General features: G+C 41.3%; 1 protein-coding gene across 10 annotated transcripts in view; it reads left to right on the top strand.

Moving 5' to 3' along the window:
* The window catches only part of PTPRM (protein tyrosine phosphatase receptor type M), a 647,098-nt gene extending 625,017 nt beyond the window's left edge, over nt 1-22,081 (top strand). For all 10 annotated transcript variants that reach the window (XM_083187611.1, XM_083187612.1, XM_083187613.1 and 7 more), the window contains 6 exons: nt 1,053-1,226; nt 3,714-3,845; nt 6,103-6,228; nt 6,641-6,804; nt 13,241-13,376; nt 21,376-22,081. In XM_083187611.1, the coding sequence (XP_083043737.1) occupies nt 1,053-1,226; nt 3,714-3,845; nt 6,103-6,228; nt 6,641-6,804; nt 13,241-13,376; nt 21,376-21,429 (786 nt within the window). In that variant the 3' untranslated portion in view covers nt 21,430-22,081. The remainder of the gene's footprint in view (nt 1-1,052; nt 1,227-3,713; nt 3,846-6,102; nt 6,229-6,640; nt 6,805-13,240; nt 13,377-21,375) is intronic.
* Nucleotides 22,082-22,425: the final 344 nt, after the last annotated feature.

Genomic DNA, 22,425 nt, shown 5'->3' on the forward strand with positions numbered 1-22,425 from the left:
GTCTAATCCTGTAATCCTGGGATTGGAAACGCCAATCCCAGGATTGAAATCCCGGTGTTTTGGGGGCCAAATCCCTGGATCCCGACGATCCCGGGATTGGCCACCCTAGTGCCATGGATGGCACTTACTGAGGCTAAGAGCCATGGGATGAAGTTGACTTTATTTTTACAGGTTATGGTAGAGCGGATCGATTATGTTTAGATCGTCCATGTTATGGTTGACCACACTTAGTCAAACCTGTCTAGTTATATGCCTAAAGATAGTTGGCAGCATCTAGATTGACAGTAACGAAAGTTAGAAGCAATCGTTACGTCAACTGGAGCATGATCGGCAATCACAAGGTTGACTAAGTGTGGTCGACAATAACATAGTTGATCTAGACACTGTCAATCTGTCGACCGGATATGGATTTTCACCCATTTCTCAAGTTCTCTGTCATTCTTCTTCTCTATCAACCGCCTCCTCCTTTGTAACTCTCTCTCTTCGAGCCTTTTACCCTTCTCTCCTCCTTCCTCTATGATTGAGCCTCAGTCATCAGTGTGCAGTTGAGCCTTGACTGGAAAATATATTTAAATAGACCATTAAGATACTGCCCCACAGCCTACAACTAACCCCCTTCTAAGTGCCGAACACTAACCCTTCCTCCCTGCAGCCTACCCCTATCCTCCCTCTAAGTGACTAACCTTCCTTCCCCAAAGCCAAACCCTAAATCCCCCCTAGTGCCTAAACCTAACCCTACCCCCCATTTTCCGGCATAACCCTAAACCGTATACTTGTGTTTGGCCTCATTGATGTCAGGATTCCGAAGTCGTTATTGTGCAAGCCATTATCCCCACCGCTGGGATGCTAATCTCCTACCTACAAATTCATGAATCTGTAACATTTTGAATAAAATACATTGAAAAAGTGGCATGACCCCCCCCCCCCCTTTTTTTTTTAAGCATAACCACATGCTGTGAATCAATCAAATTAATTCGTTTAGGATGTAGGAACTTTTAGGATGTAATCCAGAGCTTCTTATTTTACTACTGTTTGTTGTACTACACTTTCAGACGTTAAACATGGTGACGCCAACGCTACGGGTAGAGGACTGCAGTATAGCACTGCTGCCCAGGAATCATGAAAAGAACCGCTGCATGGACGTCTTACCTCCAGACAGATGTCTCCCGTTCCTCATAACAATTGATGGCGAGAGCAGTAACTACATCAACGCTGCATTGATGGATGTAAGATCAGTTTCATTGTTCACACTAACGAGAATATAATCTGTAATCCAACAAGATGAGAGCTCCCAAATAAGAGAAAACAGCCTGGAGCACAGTAAAGCACCCATCAGGGTACACTTATCTAATAACAAATGAAAGCTATTGCAGAGGAAAGGAATGCCATCTAATGTTCTACATGGCTCCCAGAATATTGGACAATGATGAAGTGTAGACCTGTGCGTCATCTCAGTATTATTTCCCCTGGTATTATGGTGACTATACACTAATAGACTACAGAGACCAGTTCATTTATTTCCCTAGCTTTACGTGTCTCCAGTATTGTTTGTTGTAGATTTTATGTTGTAGTAGTAGTACGACTTTTCATGACAACTAAGACATTTACAAAGAAGTCAGACATTACTCCACTTAAGAAACATTATTTGCATTAAAATGATTTCTGTCTGTATGCTTAAAGAAGAAAATGATGGACGTGATTACAATATAAGGGCAAGATGTTCTAAGCCTTCAAAAGTGATAATATTGAGAGTGATAAACTACGAACCAATCAGCTCCTACTTGTCATTTTTGAAACACAGCCTGTGACATGGCAGTTAAGAGGTGATTGGATAATGGTTTATCACTCTCCATTTCATCACTTTTCAAGCTTAGTACATCTGGCCCTAAATGTTTTTATCAAGATTTAGAAGGGGAGTATTTTCCTATTTTACTAAGATGGGAGTTCTATTGAAGATGGGATGTTGCTATGGGCAGCCAATCAGAATCTACTTATTTATTGAGCACCTTCTTGAAGATAATACATAGAATCTGACTGGTATCCCATAGCAGAACACCTATCTTAGTAAATAAACCCCATAGTTTCCCAGTTGCTGGTAGATTGTTGTGTTGCCTCTTAGTAGTGTTTGCTCACTCACAATGTAGTGCCCTATGAAGGAGCAAAATTGACTCATTAAAGTGCTGACATCAGGCCCCATTCAACAAAAAGACATAACCCCTCTGTTATATCCTCCTTTCAGTAACAATGAGCTGTAAGCTTAGCTTAGAGCTGTTTGTCTCTTTACTTCTTATGCCATCTATAGATCATTATTAAATGGAGCCATGGGATCATTAGTAAATGGGGCCCAGTGTGTTTAATGTGAAAGTTCTAAGAGCTTCCCGATTCAGTGGCAATCAAATGCTATGTAACTTGGTGACATCATGATGATGTCACCAGCAATCCTCCATTTGGTGGGGTCTCATTGACAGCATAGGGAAAATACAAATCTATCATACCACTAAAACTATTACATTGAGTGTTATCAAAATTTAAGGAAAGTTTGCATGAGGTGCACAGAATTTAGCACAAAAAAACAAACAAACAACAAAAACAAATGTAATCAGGCACTAGATAAAAAGACACCATAGTACTTCACTACATAAGACAGGTACAAACACCAAAATATACAAATAGAAGATCAATATAATAACATAAAAATATAGATGCGTGTGAACTGCCCTTAATAGGACCTGCGCTTTAAATAGTTACAATTATTCCTACAGTATGTGTCATGTGTTCAGTCTGGCATAAAAAAAAAAACCTGCACCAACTTAAAAAAATACATAAATAATACCTATACAAACAATAAAGAATACAATAGAAAATAGATCACAATATAATTATGTAGATGACTAAAATAGTGCTATAAGAAGCTTGCTGCTTAAAATCATGTCAGCTGAAAACCTTTTCTCCAGCTGTCAATCTCAAAAGATAGGATCCAAATATATCCACTAAAAAGCTAAGGAAGCAAAGTAGCATTTGCACATCTGATATGCATAAGAAGAATCTGGAAAGGAGAGTCCCACACATATTATACACATATGTACCACTCCTGCATTTATGCAGCCTGGATCATGTTAGCTGGAAATTCCCACCCGTAGGTACAGGGCGATTTTCTTCCCTATACCGCACATGATTTTGCAGTTATTGAGTTACATTGATTATAACTATACAGTACAGAATGTAAGTAGAACGTGTAGTAGGTAATTGGCTTTGTGCCTGCAATAAATTGTAACATCTCTCTGACAGATTTTTCCATTGTGCTTACCATTTATAAAGTATAAATGTTGAGCATTGACCTTCACCTTACATTTAAAAAATCAGATTCCTTAGTACTTTTTACATTTTCATTGATACAAAAAAGAAAATGCAATTCCTACCCAAATCACTGTGATTTTATGTATGGTCACTTGATTATAAAGACATTATAAAATAGCAAGATCTGTTCTTTGTGGGAGAACTCAAGGCCTTGTAGGGTTGTTGTGTGACCGAGACAGGCACATCGGTGGCAAAGGTGCATCCAAAAAATAAATAAAGGAAGTCAAATATCTTCAGAGAGGGGCCTTGGGGGTTTTGTTAATCTTAACAATGTACTAGTTTGTGACATTCTGTTGCCGAATGCACTTGATTCCTGAATTATTTGCTATCATTCCAATTTGTTTTCCTTTCTGTAGAGTTATGTGCAGCCTTCAGCTTTCATCGTTACACAACATCCCTTACCAAATACAGTCAAAGACTTCTGGAGGCTGGTCCTTGATTACCACTGTACATCAATAGTAATGCTAAACGATGTAGACCCAGCACAGGTATGTCTGTTTAGGGATATTTATAGCACAGGCAAAATGATAAAGACTATTTTGCTTTTCTTTATTCTTACGCAAGCCTTATGGGGAGAGGTCATAATCATTCCTTAGCGTTCTCAATCATGTTGCCTTTTATTTGTGGAACTTGAAGGAGAATTACTATGAAGCTTCTGGATCCATACAAATTGGGGTTTACAAAGCAGAATTTGTTTATGTAACACATATTGGTTGTTACAACTATGCCATGTAGCTATGCCAGGTAAGACACCTGGCGTTCGTGTGCTACCAGGTGACATGTGACTCTGCTAGTGCTGGGCGATTTCTCACAATGCAATGAGACTAGGATGCTCCAGGAGACTGTGCTGATGTGTGCTACTGAGTCTGTATATGTACTGTAGCACAACAAAGGAAAAAAGCCTCAGTTGCTGCATCTTAGCAATTCATATACAGATTCGGGCTCAGTCACACACAGATATACAAGTGTCCCATATTAGATTATTCATCTCAGTCCTGTGGTGCACCCTAGCTGCACTACACTGCACTACACAGCTGCACTACACTGTGGCTAAGACGATTTAACCGGTAAAAAGATATCCTTCACTAGCAGAGTAGCGAGGGACTTAAATCAGCATTAAAGACATTTTACTCATTTGTGTATTCAAAAGTGTGTTTGTTCTCTTATTGCCTACATCCCAACTGGATTATATTTTTGTTATATAAGGGCTATATATGGACTGCAAAGGAAGGAGATTTGAGTGAACTATTGTTTATTTATCTTTTTGTGACTAGCTTTTTGTTGATCCTTTTATCTTTTGTTTTATAAAAATGTAGTACAAAATCAAACCAACATTAAAGGCTCCTGATTAATACAGTTTGGACAGGCTTCTGTCCCTCTGTTGCATTGGCTCTCCATGGTTCTGTATGCATAAAGCATAAAAAAATGGAGCAGTGCCTGTAAATATTGTGACTTTGTAGAGCGCTTCTAACCGGCTTCTAAACCATTATCACTACTGGCAAAAGGTCTGGCTGATCACCCAAGTGCATGTTTTCTTCCCAACACAATGATAAACATAGGGAGAGACAGACAAGTTAACAGTGTGAATTGTTGACTTTGTGTTATGTGAAAGCCCTGGAGACGTCGATGTGCTAAAGCTAGCATTTAGCATCTTGCTGTTTTATACGTAGATTGGATCAGACTTTGCATGTAACAGAATGGATGTACAGTAAGCATCTCATTGTTCTGCAGTTTTTCCGCAGTATGCATCTTTTCTGTATTATATGTAAGTGCATTTCTTAAGTGCAAGTTAAAAAGTTGACCTTCTTTGTGCACTCTTAATGGGTACACAAGAGCATGTGTATTTTACAGTACAATGACTGTATCCACATAACGGGGAATCTGTTCTGCACAATTTAACATCCAACTGTTTTGTTTTTGAACTTTGAACTTACCCTGCATGAATGTGTATATTGCAAAGTGTCTGATAAAGGGAATAAAAGACAGATGGTGCTCTGCGTACAGTATAGCAAGGCACTGTGCAGCAATATTGGACTAGCACATTCTGTTCTACAGTGCAATAAAGATGTCAATAGACCATATCATGATGATCTTGACTACACATCATGTTACAGATTTACTTCTGTGATCTTTTTAATACATTCAGATAGAAAGGAAAAGACATCTAAATCCATCTGTAAAACCCTATACATACTAAGCGTTAACAGTAAAACAGCGTAAACAGTATTGCTCTTTTTGGCCCTTCTGAGCGATCTCAGTTCTAATATCGTCCAGTGTGTATGCGCAATGGTAATTCAGCGCCTGAGTGTTTTATGTGAGGGTGTGTGACGTCAGCTCCAGGCCTGATATGCCTTTTTCCATCAGACCGCCAAGTAAGTCTCTGGTGACTCTGAACCTGCGATGACGTGTGCCCTTTGCAAAAATCTGTCGATGGTGCGCCTGTTACGATGGGATTTGGACATATTTGCATTATTGCGAATAGATTTTTAGCCGTACACATCAATTTGCACAGCGATCTCACTAATTCGCAAAGTGGGATATCACAGAAGAGTTTGAGAACTCCTGGTTGTGTGTGTACGGGGGCTTAAAAGGTATTTCTATCATATTGGAAGAGTTGATTGTACAGAAGGTCAGGGAATTGAATCTTCATCTCCAGGATATGTTTATGACAGGTGTAATTTCTATATGGAAATATGGCGGTGCATATACAGGTGATGGTTTTTAAGGATGTGTGTCCTCTTACAGTTGTGTCCGCAGTACTGGCCAGAAAATGGAGTACACAGACATGGCCCCATTCAGGTGGAGTTTGTGTCTGCTGACTTAGAAGAAGACATCATAAGCCGAATATTTAGGATCTATAACGCTTCAAGGGTAAATATAAAATTTTACATTTATAGTAACAAACTAAAACAATTTACCTGCTATTTTACTTTTTTAAATGGTTACTATAGATATTATGGGGGACATTAACTAAGATATGTATTCTACTTCACATGTGATGTTGCTATGGGCAACCAATCAGAATCTACTTCTTATTTATTTAGCACCTCTAGAAGATAGTAGACATGATCTGATTGGTTGCCCATAGCAACATCACATGGGAAGTAGAATACACATCTTAGTAAATTTCCCCCTATATGTAATTTTCCATTCTTTCGTATCCACCACCCCTACCATGCTAATCGTAATCTTAAATTGTTTTGTTGAGTACATTATAAGACATTTCTTTACATGGTAAGGGTTCATCTTATTATACACAATGCACTTTGTGTTGCGCTTTCAGCCTCAGGATGGATACCGCATGGTCCAGCAGTTTCAGTTCCTGGGCTGGCCAATGTACAGAGATACACCGGTCTCTAAAAGGTCTTTTCTAAAACTTATTCGTCAAGTGGACAAGTGGCAGGAAGAGTACAATGGCGGAGAAGGGCGAACAGTTGTACACTGCTTGTAAGTAGCTGAAATAATATATTAAAAGATAATTTGTGAAAATATGTCATATGACAATGTCATTTATATTCTACCTGCAATCTTGCCAGACTTATTTATTGAGGCAACGGAACAGCTACGCACAAACGTGTTCATGTTTGATCTTAGCAGCTGTCATAATTAATGAATAAACCTGCTGGTGCTGTACATAAGTTTGTTAATTATCCTCAGCACTTAAATGCAACTTTTTGAATAACTATTTTTGTTGTTCAAAAATCCAAATTGCTGTATTTTCTTAAGGTCTGTCACATGGCTTGATTCTGATTTGTATGACAATGTATACGCAACTGAGTGGTTATCAGTAGACTACGCATGTGCCCTGATCTAACTGCGCAAGCTCCAGGGTACCTTTGTGATGCCGCACACATAGAGGATTTCAACACAGGGCAGTATTCAATGACAGTTATCGCGATGTGCAGCGAATCCTGTTTAGGATTCGCTGCACAGTGGCCGTCTTCCGGAGGGCTGGAGCATTCGCTGCCAGCCCTCCCTGTTACCCTATTCAACGCCGCTGGGGCTGCCCCTGACAGCGAATTTTAACCGGGAGCCGGGGGACGGCAGCAGGCAGGGAGATGGAAGTCTCCCCACCTGTGCCGGAATGTGTGTGTGTGGAGGGGGGAGGGCTCCCGGGGATACAGGCAGCAGAAGCTAGCCCCCCCGGAGAGCTAGCAGGGGACGCGGTTAGGGAGCCGCTGCACTGCTCCCGCTCGTGCATATGTAATGAGCGGGAGCAGTGTGAAGTGAATATATGAATATGTAATAAGGGGCTCCCCGCCCCCTGCTGGCTTATGTGTAAAAAAAAAAAGGTACTCTTTACCTATAAGGGCGCCCACGATTTTGATCGTGGGCATCGTAAGGAAAAAAAATCAGGGACCCTGAAGGGACCACCTTCACAGGTATACGCGTCCCCTCGCGGGCTTCACAGGTGTCCACGTCCCCTCGTGGGGCTCGCTGCGCTCGCCGCGCTTCGGGCTCGGTGGCTCGCCACACTTTCTATTCTCAACTCCACACCGACGTGGATAGTGGGGGTATGAAAAGGTCGGAGGATGCGTACCGCCGCCCCTCGCGGGCTCACTGCGCTCGCCACGCTTCGGGTTGACGTTGATCGTGGGGTGGCGTTAACAATTGGGGGGGCCATTTCACACTTCAGGATGCCTATTTGGCCTCTGTGGGCCATTTAACATTGTTCCCTATGGAAAATCGGGTCAATTGGGACATTTAACATTGTTCCCTATGGGAAATCGGGTCAATTGGGACATTTAACATTGTTCCCTATGGGAAATCGCGGTCATCGCGTCGGTCGCATCGCATGCGATTTTTTAGTGCATGCGATGGCCGCAATGGGCGCCCTTCTAGGTAAAGAGTACCAAAAAAAATATGTAATATATATTCATGTGCTGTAAGATTTCAGATTTTTTTACACGGAATTGAAAAAAAACCCTTTATTTTAAAAGTTCACATTCCAGTTCGCCTTAAAACGATGGCGACTGCTACACGGTGAAGCAAGTCAGCAAGTCAGTGTGGGGGCACAGGGGGCAATTTTCTTTTAGGAAGGCCAATCCCTGGATCCCGGGAATACCGGGTTTCAGCATTTTTCAATCCCAGTGATATTGGTGTACCGGCCCCAAGATTTCTGTAGAAATGACCTTCTAGACCTACTTTGTCTCTGTCCCTGCGTCCCCACCATCTCTGTCCCCACCGTCTGGTCCTTCGTCACCACCGTCTCTGTCCCTGCATCCCGCCATCCTGCTCTATGCACCTTTGTCCCCGCCATCTCTCTCCCTGCATCCCCACCATTCCTCTCACTCTCAATGAATTTTGCCTCAATCTGTGTAGAATAATTTGAATTTTGTGTCATTCCATGTGGCATAATGTGACTTTTAAGACATTCCATGTGAATTTTGGCTCATTCTGTGTAGCATAATGTGTAAGGGGCAAGTATAAGGGGTCTACTATTGTGTTGCATAAAGGGTATATGGTGTGGTACACACCCCTATATCCTTTAATGGCCACACCTCTTTTCTGTCGCTTGCTACTCCAGGGGGGCCCCGTGACGCTGTTGTACCGGGGCCCAGGATTTCTCTTGGCAGCCCTGGGAACACCTTCCAATGGGACTGCCTTGAGTGACTGGCAGGTCGGACTTCCAATAGGACTGCCAGTCACATTGAAGCCAGAGCAGTCTCACAGACTGCATCTGGCTTCACTTAGGCAGAGAACAGTAGCAGATTTTACTTGGGGGGGGGGGGGGGGGCTGCAGCCTTGCAGCCCATAGGTAAAAACTGCCACTACTTATAATAGGAAATGTGATCCTGACAAATTTACTAAAAACAAAAATGTAAAGTAAGCCCTGTTTTCATGAAAAATACCCAGATATTGCTGCGGAGACCCACATCCATGCAGTTTAGTCAATTATGGCATTGAGAGTTGGGCCATTATCACAGCAGTGAGGGGCACTTAAGGGGTTATTTACAACCAGCCGTATCCTCAGATGCGAGTGGTGATATATTGACCCCTATGTGCCCCTTATTTAGTTTGCCGTCCACTACTTTCTAAATACAAACCAACACCCCACAGTACCCCTTATTAGGTAGTTTTAGGCATATCACAAAATGACGGATGTGTATGAAGAAGACATTCTTGTTGTACTTAATGCAGGTGCCGGCTGTCCAACTTCTGATACACCACCTCTACACTTTCACTTGAGGGGCTGCAAAGTGTGTAATGGTGGCAGTGTGGAGTTGCGGAAGGGGGTCAGTAGGTTGAAGCATTGCCTAGGGTGCTGGGAAGCATACATTGGCCCTGCTTATGTGTGTATGCATATGTTGTATACCCGACATTGGTTTGGAGACTGCAGCCATTTCCTGATTGTACAGGTCAATGGAAAAGTAGACTTTGCTTAACTTTACACTCTATATTGTCACACAGCTGAACCATTTCAGTTGTAATGTGTTGCCATATCCAGCAGGTATGTGTGTTAGAAAAGGCTTTTGATCATTAACTATGAAATTGTGCAGGTTACGTTACACAAGTTAAATGCACAATGGACCCAGCCTCCAGTTTATTCTCTCCTACTCTGTCTGACTGCCAGCAGGAGGCCCCTTCAGCATCTCCTATTGTTCCATGTAAATCTCATGGATTATAGAAGTGATTTTACATTTGAGAAGGCTCCATCAAGTTTGTATCCCTTAAGGTCAGACGTGACCTTTTAGTTGCATTGAAAGCTTTGAAACAAGCAGTGAATATGCTTGAAATCTCTTTCATGTAAGTGACTAACCTTCTAGTAAGATTGAAGTATGTTCTGGTTTGTTGAGGGAGACTGAAGTAACCTTTAAAAAGAGGCTTTTTAAAGAAGAATAAAATAAAAGTCTGGCTCGGGAGATGTGGGATTGGTATTTCACTGTGTTTGTGTCCTAGCATTTAGATTTAAATATCTCTGAATAAGGTTACAGCTGAAATTTTCCTACATCAGTAGACGCAATTATAATTTGTCTATTATTAGTGGTTATTTTATCACGTTATTAAATATATTAGGAAGTTAAACTTAAAATACTAGTAAATGTATAATACTGAGTTATTGATAATCACAACTATATATGAATTACTGTATGTAGATGCAGATGACAACTAAAGAGAGTTTAAATACTCATGTGAGAGACAGACGTTGCAGGGCCGATTCTGAGTGCTGAAGGCAGTATTCCAGTGTGTGCATGTAAGCACACATGCTGATGCATAGTTATTCTGAGTCACACGGATATCTGTGCATGAAGGCAGTATTCCAGTGTGTGCATGTAAGCACACATGATGATGCATAGTTGTTCTGAGTCACACGGATCTCTGTGCATGAAGGCAGTATTCCAGTGTGTGCATGTAAGCACACCTGCTGATGCATAGTTATTCTGAGTCACACGGATCTCTGTGCATGAAGGCAGTGTTCCAGTGTGTGCATGTAAGCACACATGCTGATGCATAGTTATTCTGAGTCACACGGATCTCTGTGCATGAAGGCAGTATTCCAGTGTGTGCATGTAAGCACACATGCTGATGCATAGTTATTCTGAGTCACACGGATATCTGTGCATGAAGGCAGTATTCCAGTGTGTGCATGTAAGCACACATGATGATGCATAGTTATTCTGAGTCACACGGATATCTGTGCATGAAGGCAGTATTCCAGTGTGTGCATGTAAGCACACATGATGATGCATAGTTATTCTGAGTCACACGGATATCTGTGCATAAAGGCAGTATTCCAGTGTGTGCATGTAAGCACACATGATGATGCATAGTTATTCTGAGTCACACGGATATCTGTGCATAAAGGCAGTATTCCAGTGTGTGCATGTAAGCACACATGATGATGCATAGTTGTTCTGAGTCACACGGATCTCTGTGCATGGAGGCAGTATTCCAGTGTGTGATATCTGTGCATGAAGGCAGTATTCCAGTGTGTGCATGTAAGCACACATGCTGATGCATAGCTATTCTGAGTCGCACGGATCTCTGTGTATTCCAGTGTGTGCATGTAAGTACACATGATGATGCATAGTTATTCTGAGTCACACGGATATATGTGCATGAAGGCAGTATTCCAGTGTTTGCATGTAAGCACACATAATGATGCATCGTTGTTCTGAGTCACACGGATCTCTGTGCATGGAGGCAGTATTAAAGTGTGTGCATGTAAGCACACATGCTGATGCATAGCTATTCTGAGTCACACGGATCTCTGTGCATGGAGGCAGCATGCAAATGTCTGCATACAGTACATGTGCAGATGATACTTATTCTGAGTCACACAGATCTCTGCATGGATGCAGTATACCAATGTGTACATACAGTACATGTGCAGAAGATACTTGTTCTGAGTCACACAGATTACTGCATTGAGGCAGTATGCCAGTGTGTGCATACAGCACATGTGCAGATGCATAGTTATTATGAGTCATGCGTATCGCTGTGCATGGAGGCAGTATGCCAGTGTGTGTGTTAAGCAGTTCTTTCTACATAATTGATTAAGGTCTCCACTGCAGCTTCCAGTGACCTAAAACAAATCCCTTACATCTTGTGTTTGATTTGTGGAAACACAAAAAGTTACAGAGGTCTAGGCCTGGGTGGTTGATTTTGGGTCCTAGATTTATTAATGGGCCAGAAAATCTGCCACCTGTGGGTAGGTGCATTGTCCTGATGGAGACGGACACTACAAGTGTAAATTCTTGGGCGGTGCCTGGAAATGGTGTATGACACTTGTGGCAGGCATTGGTTGGATACCAGTCCCCGATGATGTACTATTGTATGAGTGGTATGGTGGCTACATGACCAGTCTTGGCCACAAAAACAGAAACCAACTGCTTGGCTGTGTTCACATCAGAATGGTGGCGCACCTCCAATGGTGTCCACTGGGCCAACTGTGTTTTGGGGTTACAACTGAAGGTCCACAATTCAATGCCACTGACGATCTCCCAATACAGAGTTTGAGCAACTGCTACCATAACTGACCAGCATGTTGCAGCACCAAGTCACCCGAGCCTTCTTCTGCTCCCAAGCCAGGTGACTGGACACCCAGGGTGAGATTTAATAGGATGAGAGATTCAGAAAGTGAGAGATTTGGTAAGAAATCTCCAGGTTTTTTTTAAAGCGGCAATCATTTACACTGCAAAACCAGTTTGATTTAGCAGTGTAAATGATTGCCACTTTAAAAAAACTAGAGATTTCTTACCAAATCTCTCACTTTCTGAATCTCTCATCCTATTAAATCTCACCCACAGTGTATTCCTCAGGGGGAGATAAGTGTTTCACTTGTGAATCTGGGAGACCTGAAAAATGTGCACTGTTGGGGTTCCTTGAGGACGGAGTTTGGGAACCACTGTTCTAAATGGTCAGTTTATGGTCTCCAAAAATGTAACTTATTTTGACAAATGTATCTGCTGACACCGCTATTCTTTTATTTGGAAGTTATAATCCATTGCATGTATAATATAACAACTAGCTTAATCAACTCGATGTTCAGAGTTCCATATTGATATAGATATGTGACAACTTTGCATATTCTAAGACCAGTCCAGATGGTCACAGATTATGTTCCAAAAATACATACTTTTTAGAGCACAGAACTTCAATGCATATGTGTTCCTAAGACATTGCTGCAAATTCTGAAGGCATCCCTGGAAATATCCCAGCCTCTAATGAAAATATCATTGAAGCCGGTTCTGTTATCACTTATCTAGGGTACAGAGCTCTCCATAAAAGTTTGGGATAATTATATGCAGTATGTAGAACTCAAGTCAATCATTTAGCTCATGTGGATTTTAAGTGAAGCTCATCTGGCGCAAGGCGATGTTATTTCACAGAAATGCAAAGGGAGCACAGGCCAAGTCACCTTTTACTCTTCCTTTCACAGAAATGGAGGCGGTCGCAGTGGTACATTTGCAGCAATTAGCATCGTTTGTGAAATGCTCCAGCACCAGAGGGCAGTTGACGTGTTCCATGCTGTGAAGACACTTAGGAACAATAAGCCTAATATGGTTGACCTCTTGGTAAGTTTGTCTCATTTTGTCACTGAATACAAATGCCTCATTATCTCAGCTGCAGCAGACATTCTTGTATACAGAGGAAATGACTGACAAAATTAGAAGCATTTCCTCACCATGGGATGGGGAATCCAAATCAAGAGATGTTTCCTGGGGGTTTCTGGAGTTTACTTTAAGGTATGAGATACAAATCCAAGATCTCATCACTTGTATAGAATAGAAACAGAAGCCAAATATTGAGTAGAGAGGTTTAATAAGCATCATAGTGTAGTCCAGCATAAGGCTGTGTACAAAAATACTGCAAAGTTGTTTACATAAACAATATCTTGTTAAAGCTTCATACTGTAACTACACACACTATAGTAGAACCATTCCAGGAATTTACGGAACAAGTTCTCAAGCAGGAAAGAGAATAGACTACTGTAACTTATTGAGGTTTCTAACTTCAAATTGTAAAACACAACCTACAACGTTTGTTCTGTAACCGGATCATGGCTGTCACTCAAATAGGCCCTTTCCTAAGTGAATAGCCTAGTTCTGTGTTGATCTTGTCTCTTGCATTCATCGCTGTTTTTAGGCTGGTGGTGTCCAGGGTTCCCAGCACAAATACATTTCCTCAGTGAGACAATTGCATACCTCTTAACTTTTAGGTCTGGGAAATAGTCTCCTGCCCTCTGAAAAAGGGTGTGTGACCTCAGATGAGAGGGGTGTGGTCTGATATATGGGGGCTCGGTCTCCCGAATAGTGTCGCAATTGAGAGCAACGCTGCCATCTTTGTCACTGTTGGGGCATGCCAAGTGCTCCATGAGCTGCTGGAATGCCGCCTGTCTCTCACCTGTTGAATAGACACTATTCACCAATGCTCTACTAAGCTAAGCAACAAGTAAGAGAGGCTTTCCCAACTCCCCCCCCCCACACACACACACACACCACCATGGGATATGGTGGACCGCAGGTAGGACAGTGGCACATTTACAGCTCAGAACCATTGTATGTACTCACTTTTATTAAGCAACAAAGCTGGGTACATAGCCACATTTAAACAAAGAAAATTGCCCTTCAAAGTTTTTTATCTTTATTTTATGTGACCCCATAAAGTACAGTCCCTTCATTTTTTATCTCAAAATGGCTTCATCCATGTTGCTGACGAATAGACTGTAAGCTCACTTTCTGCCTGTTGAGTTCATCTCCACGCTGTGCTATAGTACATTCATTATAACAGTACATTACAATGAGCATTACTGTTATCATTAGTTCAACTACATTTAGCTGGTGTGCTCGAGCTGGCCTGTTGTGTCTTCTCAAGTGTTAAAATGACCTTCTGAGACAAAACCTGAATCCATCCTTTTTAGTGGCCTGTTTTTAATCAGGTACAAAAGATCACTGATTTTCAGGTGAAGCAGTATATGTATTTTGTTCATGAGATTTACATTTGTAGCAGCTCCAGGCACCAAACTTAGAAGAAAAAACAAAAAATCAGAGGGTAAATGCAATTGTTTTCATTCGCTGGGAAACAACTATTTTGATTGAAATACAATGAACAACATTCATTTTCAAAATATGCTGGTTAGACAATTAATACGTGACAACAAAAACCCTGCCATAACATTGTGTCACCAAGTATAATACCACTTTAAATTACTGGCGCGGCTTCAGAAAAGTAATAATACAATTTCCATGACACCAAAAACTATAGTAAGTTTTGCCTATTGATAATGCTGCTGTGTAAGTAGACAATAGATGGTATTCTGATTATGAACCAAGGACCTTGCATTTGTTTATCTCTATACAAGAACACTTCACATTCCCAGACTTGTATGGCTGCTTTACCTGAAAAGTTCTCCACTCAATATATTTCTCATTAGTTTTCAAATTTTGTATTGTGAGCAGTTGTTAATATTCTTCCCACAGAGCTTGTGTATATATTCACAAAAGGGAACATTGTGAAATGAATTGCCAGATTTTTAAATTATGCATTTTATGAGTGTTCCCAGCCATCCAACCTTTGTTGTAACTTGAAAAACATTGCATTTAATTGTAACTGCTACAGTTATAACAAATAAAATGTGTACTTAGGAATAAAGTATATACATTAGAACCGTTTCTCATACAGTAGGAAAAATATACAGTAATTTGTGCATACAAACTATGTTTGTATGTGTCTAGAAATTGACCATTGATGTTTTTTAGCTAAAGGGGTATTTAGACATTTAGTTTACACAGTTTACACTAGTGCCCAAATAATTTGTTTTCAATGAGTCTCTGTCTGTGAATTTTTTAAAAAGTTTTTATAGATAAAGGAACCCCTAGTTAGGGATGGGCATTGGTGCAGACACCATTGATGATTGACATCGATGCGATTCTGCACCCAGCCATCGATAGTCGTAAACTATTTGATGGATAACCATTGATAGTTTTAGCTATCAATGGCCATCCATTATATTTGACTGAATGGTCCGTGGGCCAATCAGAACTCGGGGATGGGACTTCTGGGTGTCAGGGAACAGAGCTATGCTTTCTGTCCTGGCACCTTGAAAAAAAAAAAAGGAAACATCAGTTCTCCTGTGCCATCAATGTATGGAAACCATGTGGTTCTCCCACATCGATGGCAAAAGCATTCGACATTGGCCATAAACCATCAATAATTTCAAATCATCGATGGTTGAAGGCCATCCCTACCCCTAGTTTAAATTGTAATAATGTGAATGCGTGACAAAGCTGTGAAGATAATCACCTGATTAAATTAAAGATAACGTTATAGCTATACCGTGTGAGCACAATGTGGTATAATATGGGTTGGTACAGTCTGGCATAATGTGTGGGGTCTACAGTGGGGCATAATGTGGGGCATTACAGTATGGCCAAATGTGTGGGACTACAGTGTGGCAGAATGTGTGGGGACCAGAGCCCCCCTGTCCCTTAGGGGCCCTGTGCAGACTGCAGACAGATACATGCTTATCTCAGTCTCTGCACTGGCTGAGGACCCCTGTGCTATTGGATAGGGGAACAGCTACAGCTCCTCACTAAGAGCTCCGGAGCTAGCAGTATTCATTCCACAATGACCAGCAGAGGGAGCTGCTGAGTATGTCTAGCAGCAGCAGCTCCGCTCACATGGACACCAGTAGTGACTGATCTTGGTAAGCGTGTGTGTATTATGTATGCATGTATGATGTGTGTGTTGTGTATGTATGTATGAATGTATGTATGTATGTATTTTGCTGTGTGTTGTGTATGTATGCCGTGTGTGTGTTGTGTATGAAATGTATGTATTTATGTTGGGTGTGTTATGTATGCATGTATGCCATACTTGACTACTTTTGAAAAGTAGTTTCAAGGAGATTTCAGCCCACTTTCCATACCTCCCAACTTTTCGGCAAGTCAAAAATGGACCTATGCACGCCGGGAAATGGGAGGAGTCTTCAGGGGTATTTCCTATCATCGTGGCACTAATGTGAGGTCATGCCCCATTTTCACCTCTGTGGGGGGCATGACACAGCAGTAGTGCCCCTTACGCACAATGCCCACAGTAATAGCACCACATACACACAAGCTCAAACACGCACAATTCCCGGAGGAGTAGCGTTGTTTGCACACACAATGTTGCAAGGAGTATCCACACACACAATGATCGCAGGAGTAGCGCCGCTTAGGCACACAATGCCCACAGTAGTAGCACCACAGGCACACAATGCCCACAGTAGTAGGACCACTTACACACATAATTCCCACAGGAGTAGCACTGCTTACATGCACAATGCCCACAGGAGTAGCGCCACTTAGGCACACAATGCCCACAGGAGTAGCGCCACTTAGGTACATAATTTCTACAGGAGTAGTGCCGCTTATGCACACAATGCCCACAGGAGTAGTGCTGATTACACACATAATTCCCACAGGAGTAGTGCTGCTTATGTGCACAGTGCCCACAGGAGTAGCGCCGCTTGTGCACAATGCCCACAGGAGTAGCGCCACTTAGGCACATAATTTCCACAGCAGTAGCGCCGCTTAAGCACACAATGCCCACAGGAGTAACGCTGATTACACACATAATTCCCACAGGAGTAGCGCTGCACACACTGTTTTTGTGGGCACGACCATGAAATGCCGGGATCCACCCTCCTCCCCGCCTGTCAGTCAGGCTGCAAGAGCATCGTCGAGAAGTGAAATTTACCGAAGGCGTTCACAGCCAGGCCCTGCACATGTGTATTACTGACAAGGCGCATGCGCAATATGCCCACCAACGTCCAGGCCCCGAATTCATAGTTGTGCATGCAAGGTTGAATTGGCCCCCATGCCCACAGCAGAAGTGCTGCTTATGCACAAAATACCCACATACAATAGTAATAACCCTTAAACACATAATTAGTGGTGCCTCTTGCCCACAGTAAGAGAACCAAGGAGACAGACAATGACAGAGATTGTAAAAGGAAGATAAGAAAAATAAGTTTTAATAAGAAGAAGAATCTTTCCCTAACTTACCCATTACATACAGTGGTAAACATGGGAGGGGGAGGGGCGGGGCCTTTGATAATAGATTGTTGCTGAAGCAGGAGAACTTCCTGTGTACAGCAGCACCACTGGGGATCAGCTGGCAGGAGCATTGGACTCTAGCAGCAGAGTGGGAGTGTGCCTTTGTTGTCCGGGCCTCCCGGCGCTGCTGGATGACTAAATTGCATTGCGCATACTGGAAGCCACCTCCCACTATCCCCGCCACTGAGCACCCCCTACAGCCAGAGCTTTCACTTACATTACCCTCTCCCAGCTCCTGCCACTGCTATCAATATCCCTGCAGTGGCCAGCGTCTTGTGTAGGCTCTGCCCCTGGAATTTCCGGACTTGCGCATGTGCAGTCCAAAATGTCGGTGAGGAATCGTCAAGATCTGATAGGGGAGGAGATTAGCGGGGCAGCCGGAGGCTCTGGTAAAAAAACAGGAGCCTCCCACTGAATGCGGGAGGATGGGCAACTCCGATGTATGCTATGTATTTTTTCCTGTGTGTATGATGTGTATGTAATGATGTTTATATGTGTGTTGGGTGTATGTATGCTGTGTGTGGGATTTGTGTGTGCCTGGAGACTGGCAGGTCAGACTTCAAAAAGTCACTGCCTGTCACAGTGAAGCCAGTGCACTCCCATGGACTGCATCTGGCTTCACTGACACTGAGCACAGTGACAGATATTACCTGTGGAGGTAAAACCACCACCACATAATAATAATAATAATAATAATAATAATAATAATAATAATAATAATAATATGGTGTAAGAACTAAATATATTGCACACTTTTGCCAGAGTACATTTGCTTCCATCAAACATGTTTTCTTACAATTCCCATGAAATAGCTGTCATTTGTCTTGGTGTTACTTTTATCAAGATTATCATTGTAAAAACATAATATTTAACACAGATGTGTCACATTTTTGAAGTCATGTGTCATAACATGAAAAAGCTGGGAAGTCGTCTCACCCTAGCAGATGATATCTCCATATGCTACTGTAGATTGAAACTATTAAAAATAATACTAATATTTGGTATGGTGAATATGCCTGTCATTATTTAAGATGCTAAGTGCTACAATGTGATATTCTACAGTATTGCTAGTTCTCCTCATACACTGTATAGCATGGTATGATATCATCTATATATATATATATATGTCTAGTGTCTGTGTGGCTCCGAAACACTGACAGCATTTGCTTCAAGCAGACTTACACTGCCATCTGTTGGCAGCAAGTAAATCTATATGTACTAGCTTTCGAAGCATTGTCTTTGAGCAGGCTGATTAGTATAATTGGTAAAGATATTTTGAGTCCAGACTCCTGGGCGCTGAAATAGTTTCTATACCTGCAGCACTCTCACCTAATGTTACTCCCCAGATAACTGTAAATACAATGGATATATAAAGGATAAGGTGACTCTGTGCTGGTATAAAGCATCACTGGTGAGGTTCCAGGTGAAATTACAGTGATTTACCTATCCCTAAGAGAATAATATAAAACAAGTCTTCCCTTATTATATATGTCTTTGCCTAAAACAGGCTTTCTGTATCAGTAATGGGTACAGGAACAATATAAAAAAGATATAAAATTGAATATGGTATAGTATTTATTAACAGTTCCTTATATAGCGCATACATATTCCGCAGCGCTTTACAGAGTATAGTTGAACATTCACATTAGTCCCTGCCCCAGTAGAGCTTACAATCTATATTCCCTACCACATGCACACGCACACACAGACATTATAGGGTTAATTTTGTTGGAAGCCAATTAACCTACCAGTATATTTTTGGTATTGTGGGAGGAAACCGGAGTACCTGGAGTAAACCCATGCAAGCACGGGGAGAATATACAAACTCCGCACAGTTAGAGCCATAGGGCGGTATTCAATGAGAATACCTGCGAGGTGCAGCGAATCCTTTTTAGGATTCGCTGCACATTCGCCACGTTCCGGAGCCAGCGGGCTCCGGTATTCAACGTGTCAGGGGCTCGCTGCCCCTGACAGGCGAATATGAGCTCCTGCGGCGAATGCCGCAGGGAGCCTGAGGAGGGTGCCAGGCAGAGAGATGGAAGTCTCTCTGCCTGCCCCTGAACGTTTGTGGGGGGCAGGTGGGCTCCCCGGGTGCCAGGCAGCACAGGCTGCCCCCCGGGGGTGCCAGCAGGGGAGTGTATATTCACTATACCCGATCGTAACGATCGAGTGCAGTGAATATATGAATATGTAATGAGCGGCTCGGCTCCGGCGCCCCCTGCTGGCTGCTGTGTAAAAAAAAAAAATATTTTTTTAAAATTAAATATATATTCATGTGCTTACAGCACATGAATAAAAGTAGCATGCCCCTCCTCAGAATAAAATTCCTGATTTTTTGACACCAAATGTAAAAAACAAAACACTTTATTTTAAAAGTTCACATTCCACTTCTCCATAAAAAGATAGCGATTGCTACTCGGTGAATCATGGCGAAAAAAACCTTCAAATGTATTCGCCATGTGGTCATTGAATAGGGTGATTCACCGTTTTTGTCAAAAATTCGCCAAACAGCACAAATTCGCCATAAAAACATGGCGAATCAGGCTCATTGAATACCGCCCATAGTGGGAATCGAACCCATGACCTCAGCGCTGTGAGGCAGTAATGATAACCATTACACCGTCCGTACTGCCCAGTACAATCAAATAGAATACATTTACTATTATTAGAAATAACACAATAAAAATTGTTGTAAAAACTCAATTGAAAATTGTTTTAAAAACACTCCAAACACAATGTGAATGGTACAGATGAGAGTTTACCAGATGTCGGTTGTTATAAATCGCCTGTAAGATCGTCTTTGTGAGGTATCCTGGGTTCTCCGGACAAACCCGCCTTCAGGTTCTCTATAGATACACCAGCGCTGGAACCCCCTTCTGAAGTTTTCAAACACAGCACTCCAACCCTTTAGCTGCTTAGCTGCATAAGGGAAGTTATAACAACAGACATCTGGTAAACTCCCATCTGTACCATTCACATTGGAGTGTTTTTAAAATAATTTTCAATATTTTTTTTACAATTTTATTGTGTTATTTCTAATAAATGTATTTTATTTGACTGTACTATACCATATTAGATTTTATATCTTTTTTTATATGGTTCCTGTACCCATTACTGATACGGAGTCTGTTTTAGACGAAGACCTATATAATAAGGGAAGTCTGATTAGTATAATATATTTATGCCCATATATCATATTCTCTCTCTCTCTCTCTAGATATATATAGATATATATCTATATATATATATATATATATAAAAATGTATATTAACCTAAAACTGATTGTTTTACTTATAGTAACACTTTAAAATGCAGTAGAAGCTACAGTATATTCAATAATTACCTGTCTCTGACAAGACAAATCGACCTAACTCAAAGGGAGTGAAAATCATTCCTAACGGGAGAAGTTCTAGCCGGTCTGCTACCCACATTGTGTTCATTGTTCTAATCAGGATATTTGTATTTTCTTCTCAGGATCAATACAAATTTTGCTACGAAGTGGCTTTGGAATATCTAAATTCTGGATGACTGCACTAATGAGACAGAGAAAGGAAATAAAAAACTTTTCACCTCCATCTACTACGAGCAATGCAAATTGTTTCTTGATATTTGTGTATATACAATGAAGACTTCAGTGTTCTGCTTATTTTGCTTTCCTATAATCGGCTCTTTAAGGAGCTGGAGAAAAGTGATTGGACGCTGCCTGCACTGCCTTTCCCCCACTGTCTCGCTGCTTTCTTGACACAGATCATCTTGAAGTTTCTGGATCAATTATCCACAGCTACCAAGTTGCCTAATAGAAGCAGCAGATATTGGCAAATGAACGAGCACAATTACATTGTTATGAAGGATCCGTGTTCTTTTGTTTGACTGACTTTTGTTATTGTCTTAATTATAATAGTGTTGACATTTTTATTTTATTTTCTCCAGTTCTGTGGAAAATGCAGTTAAGCATTATGATGACATACAATTTTTTGTTACATTTGTACTCCGATGTGTTCAGAGGAAAACATGATAAATGTATTTACCTGTTTTTAAACTGCATTTTAACAGGTCACCCTTTGTTGAATTACAATTACTTTATTTGTATCATTTGAAAAAAAAAAAAAAAAAAAATCTAAAGACTTAATTTGCAAAAAAAACCTAAAAAATGATAAATAAAAAATCTATCTAAAGCTTTCACATGTGTTTGTATTGTAAATATTTTGTACCAATTAATATTATTTAATAATAAAAAAAATGAAATAACATTCATTGTGCAGATAAATAAATGATATTTAAAAAATTTAGTATATTTACTCATGCCTTTTAATAGTGGTTCCTGACCTCAGTTCTCAAGTACCCCTAACAGTTTAGGTTTTCCAAGTCAACCAGCAGGAGCACTGTGTATCACCAACTGTCACATTTTAAAAATCCAAGTGGTGACCTGGAATATGTGAACTGTTTGGGGTACTTGGGGGCTGGAATTGGGAACCACTGCCTTATATAGTACATTTACTCAATACCCAGGAAGTCTGGGACTTA

This window comes from Crinia signifera, chromosome 5, assembly GCF_055691185.1.
Source record: "Crinia signifera chromosome 5, ASM5569118v1, whole genome shotgun sequence".
NCBI classification, from domain to species: Eukaryota; Metazoa; Chordata; class Amphibia; order Anura; family Myobatrachidae; genus Crinia; species Crinia signifera.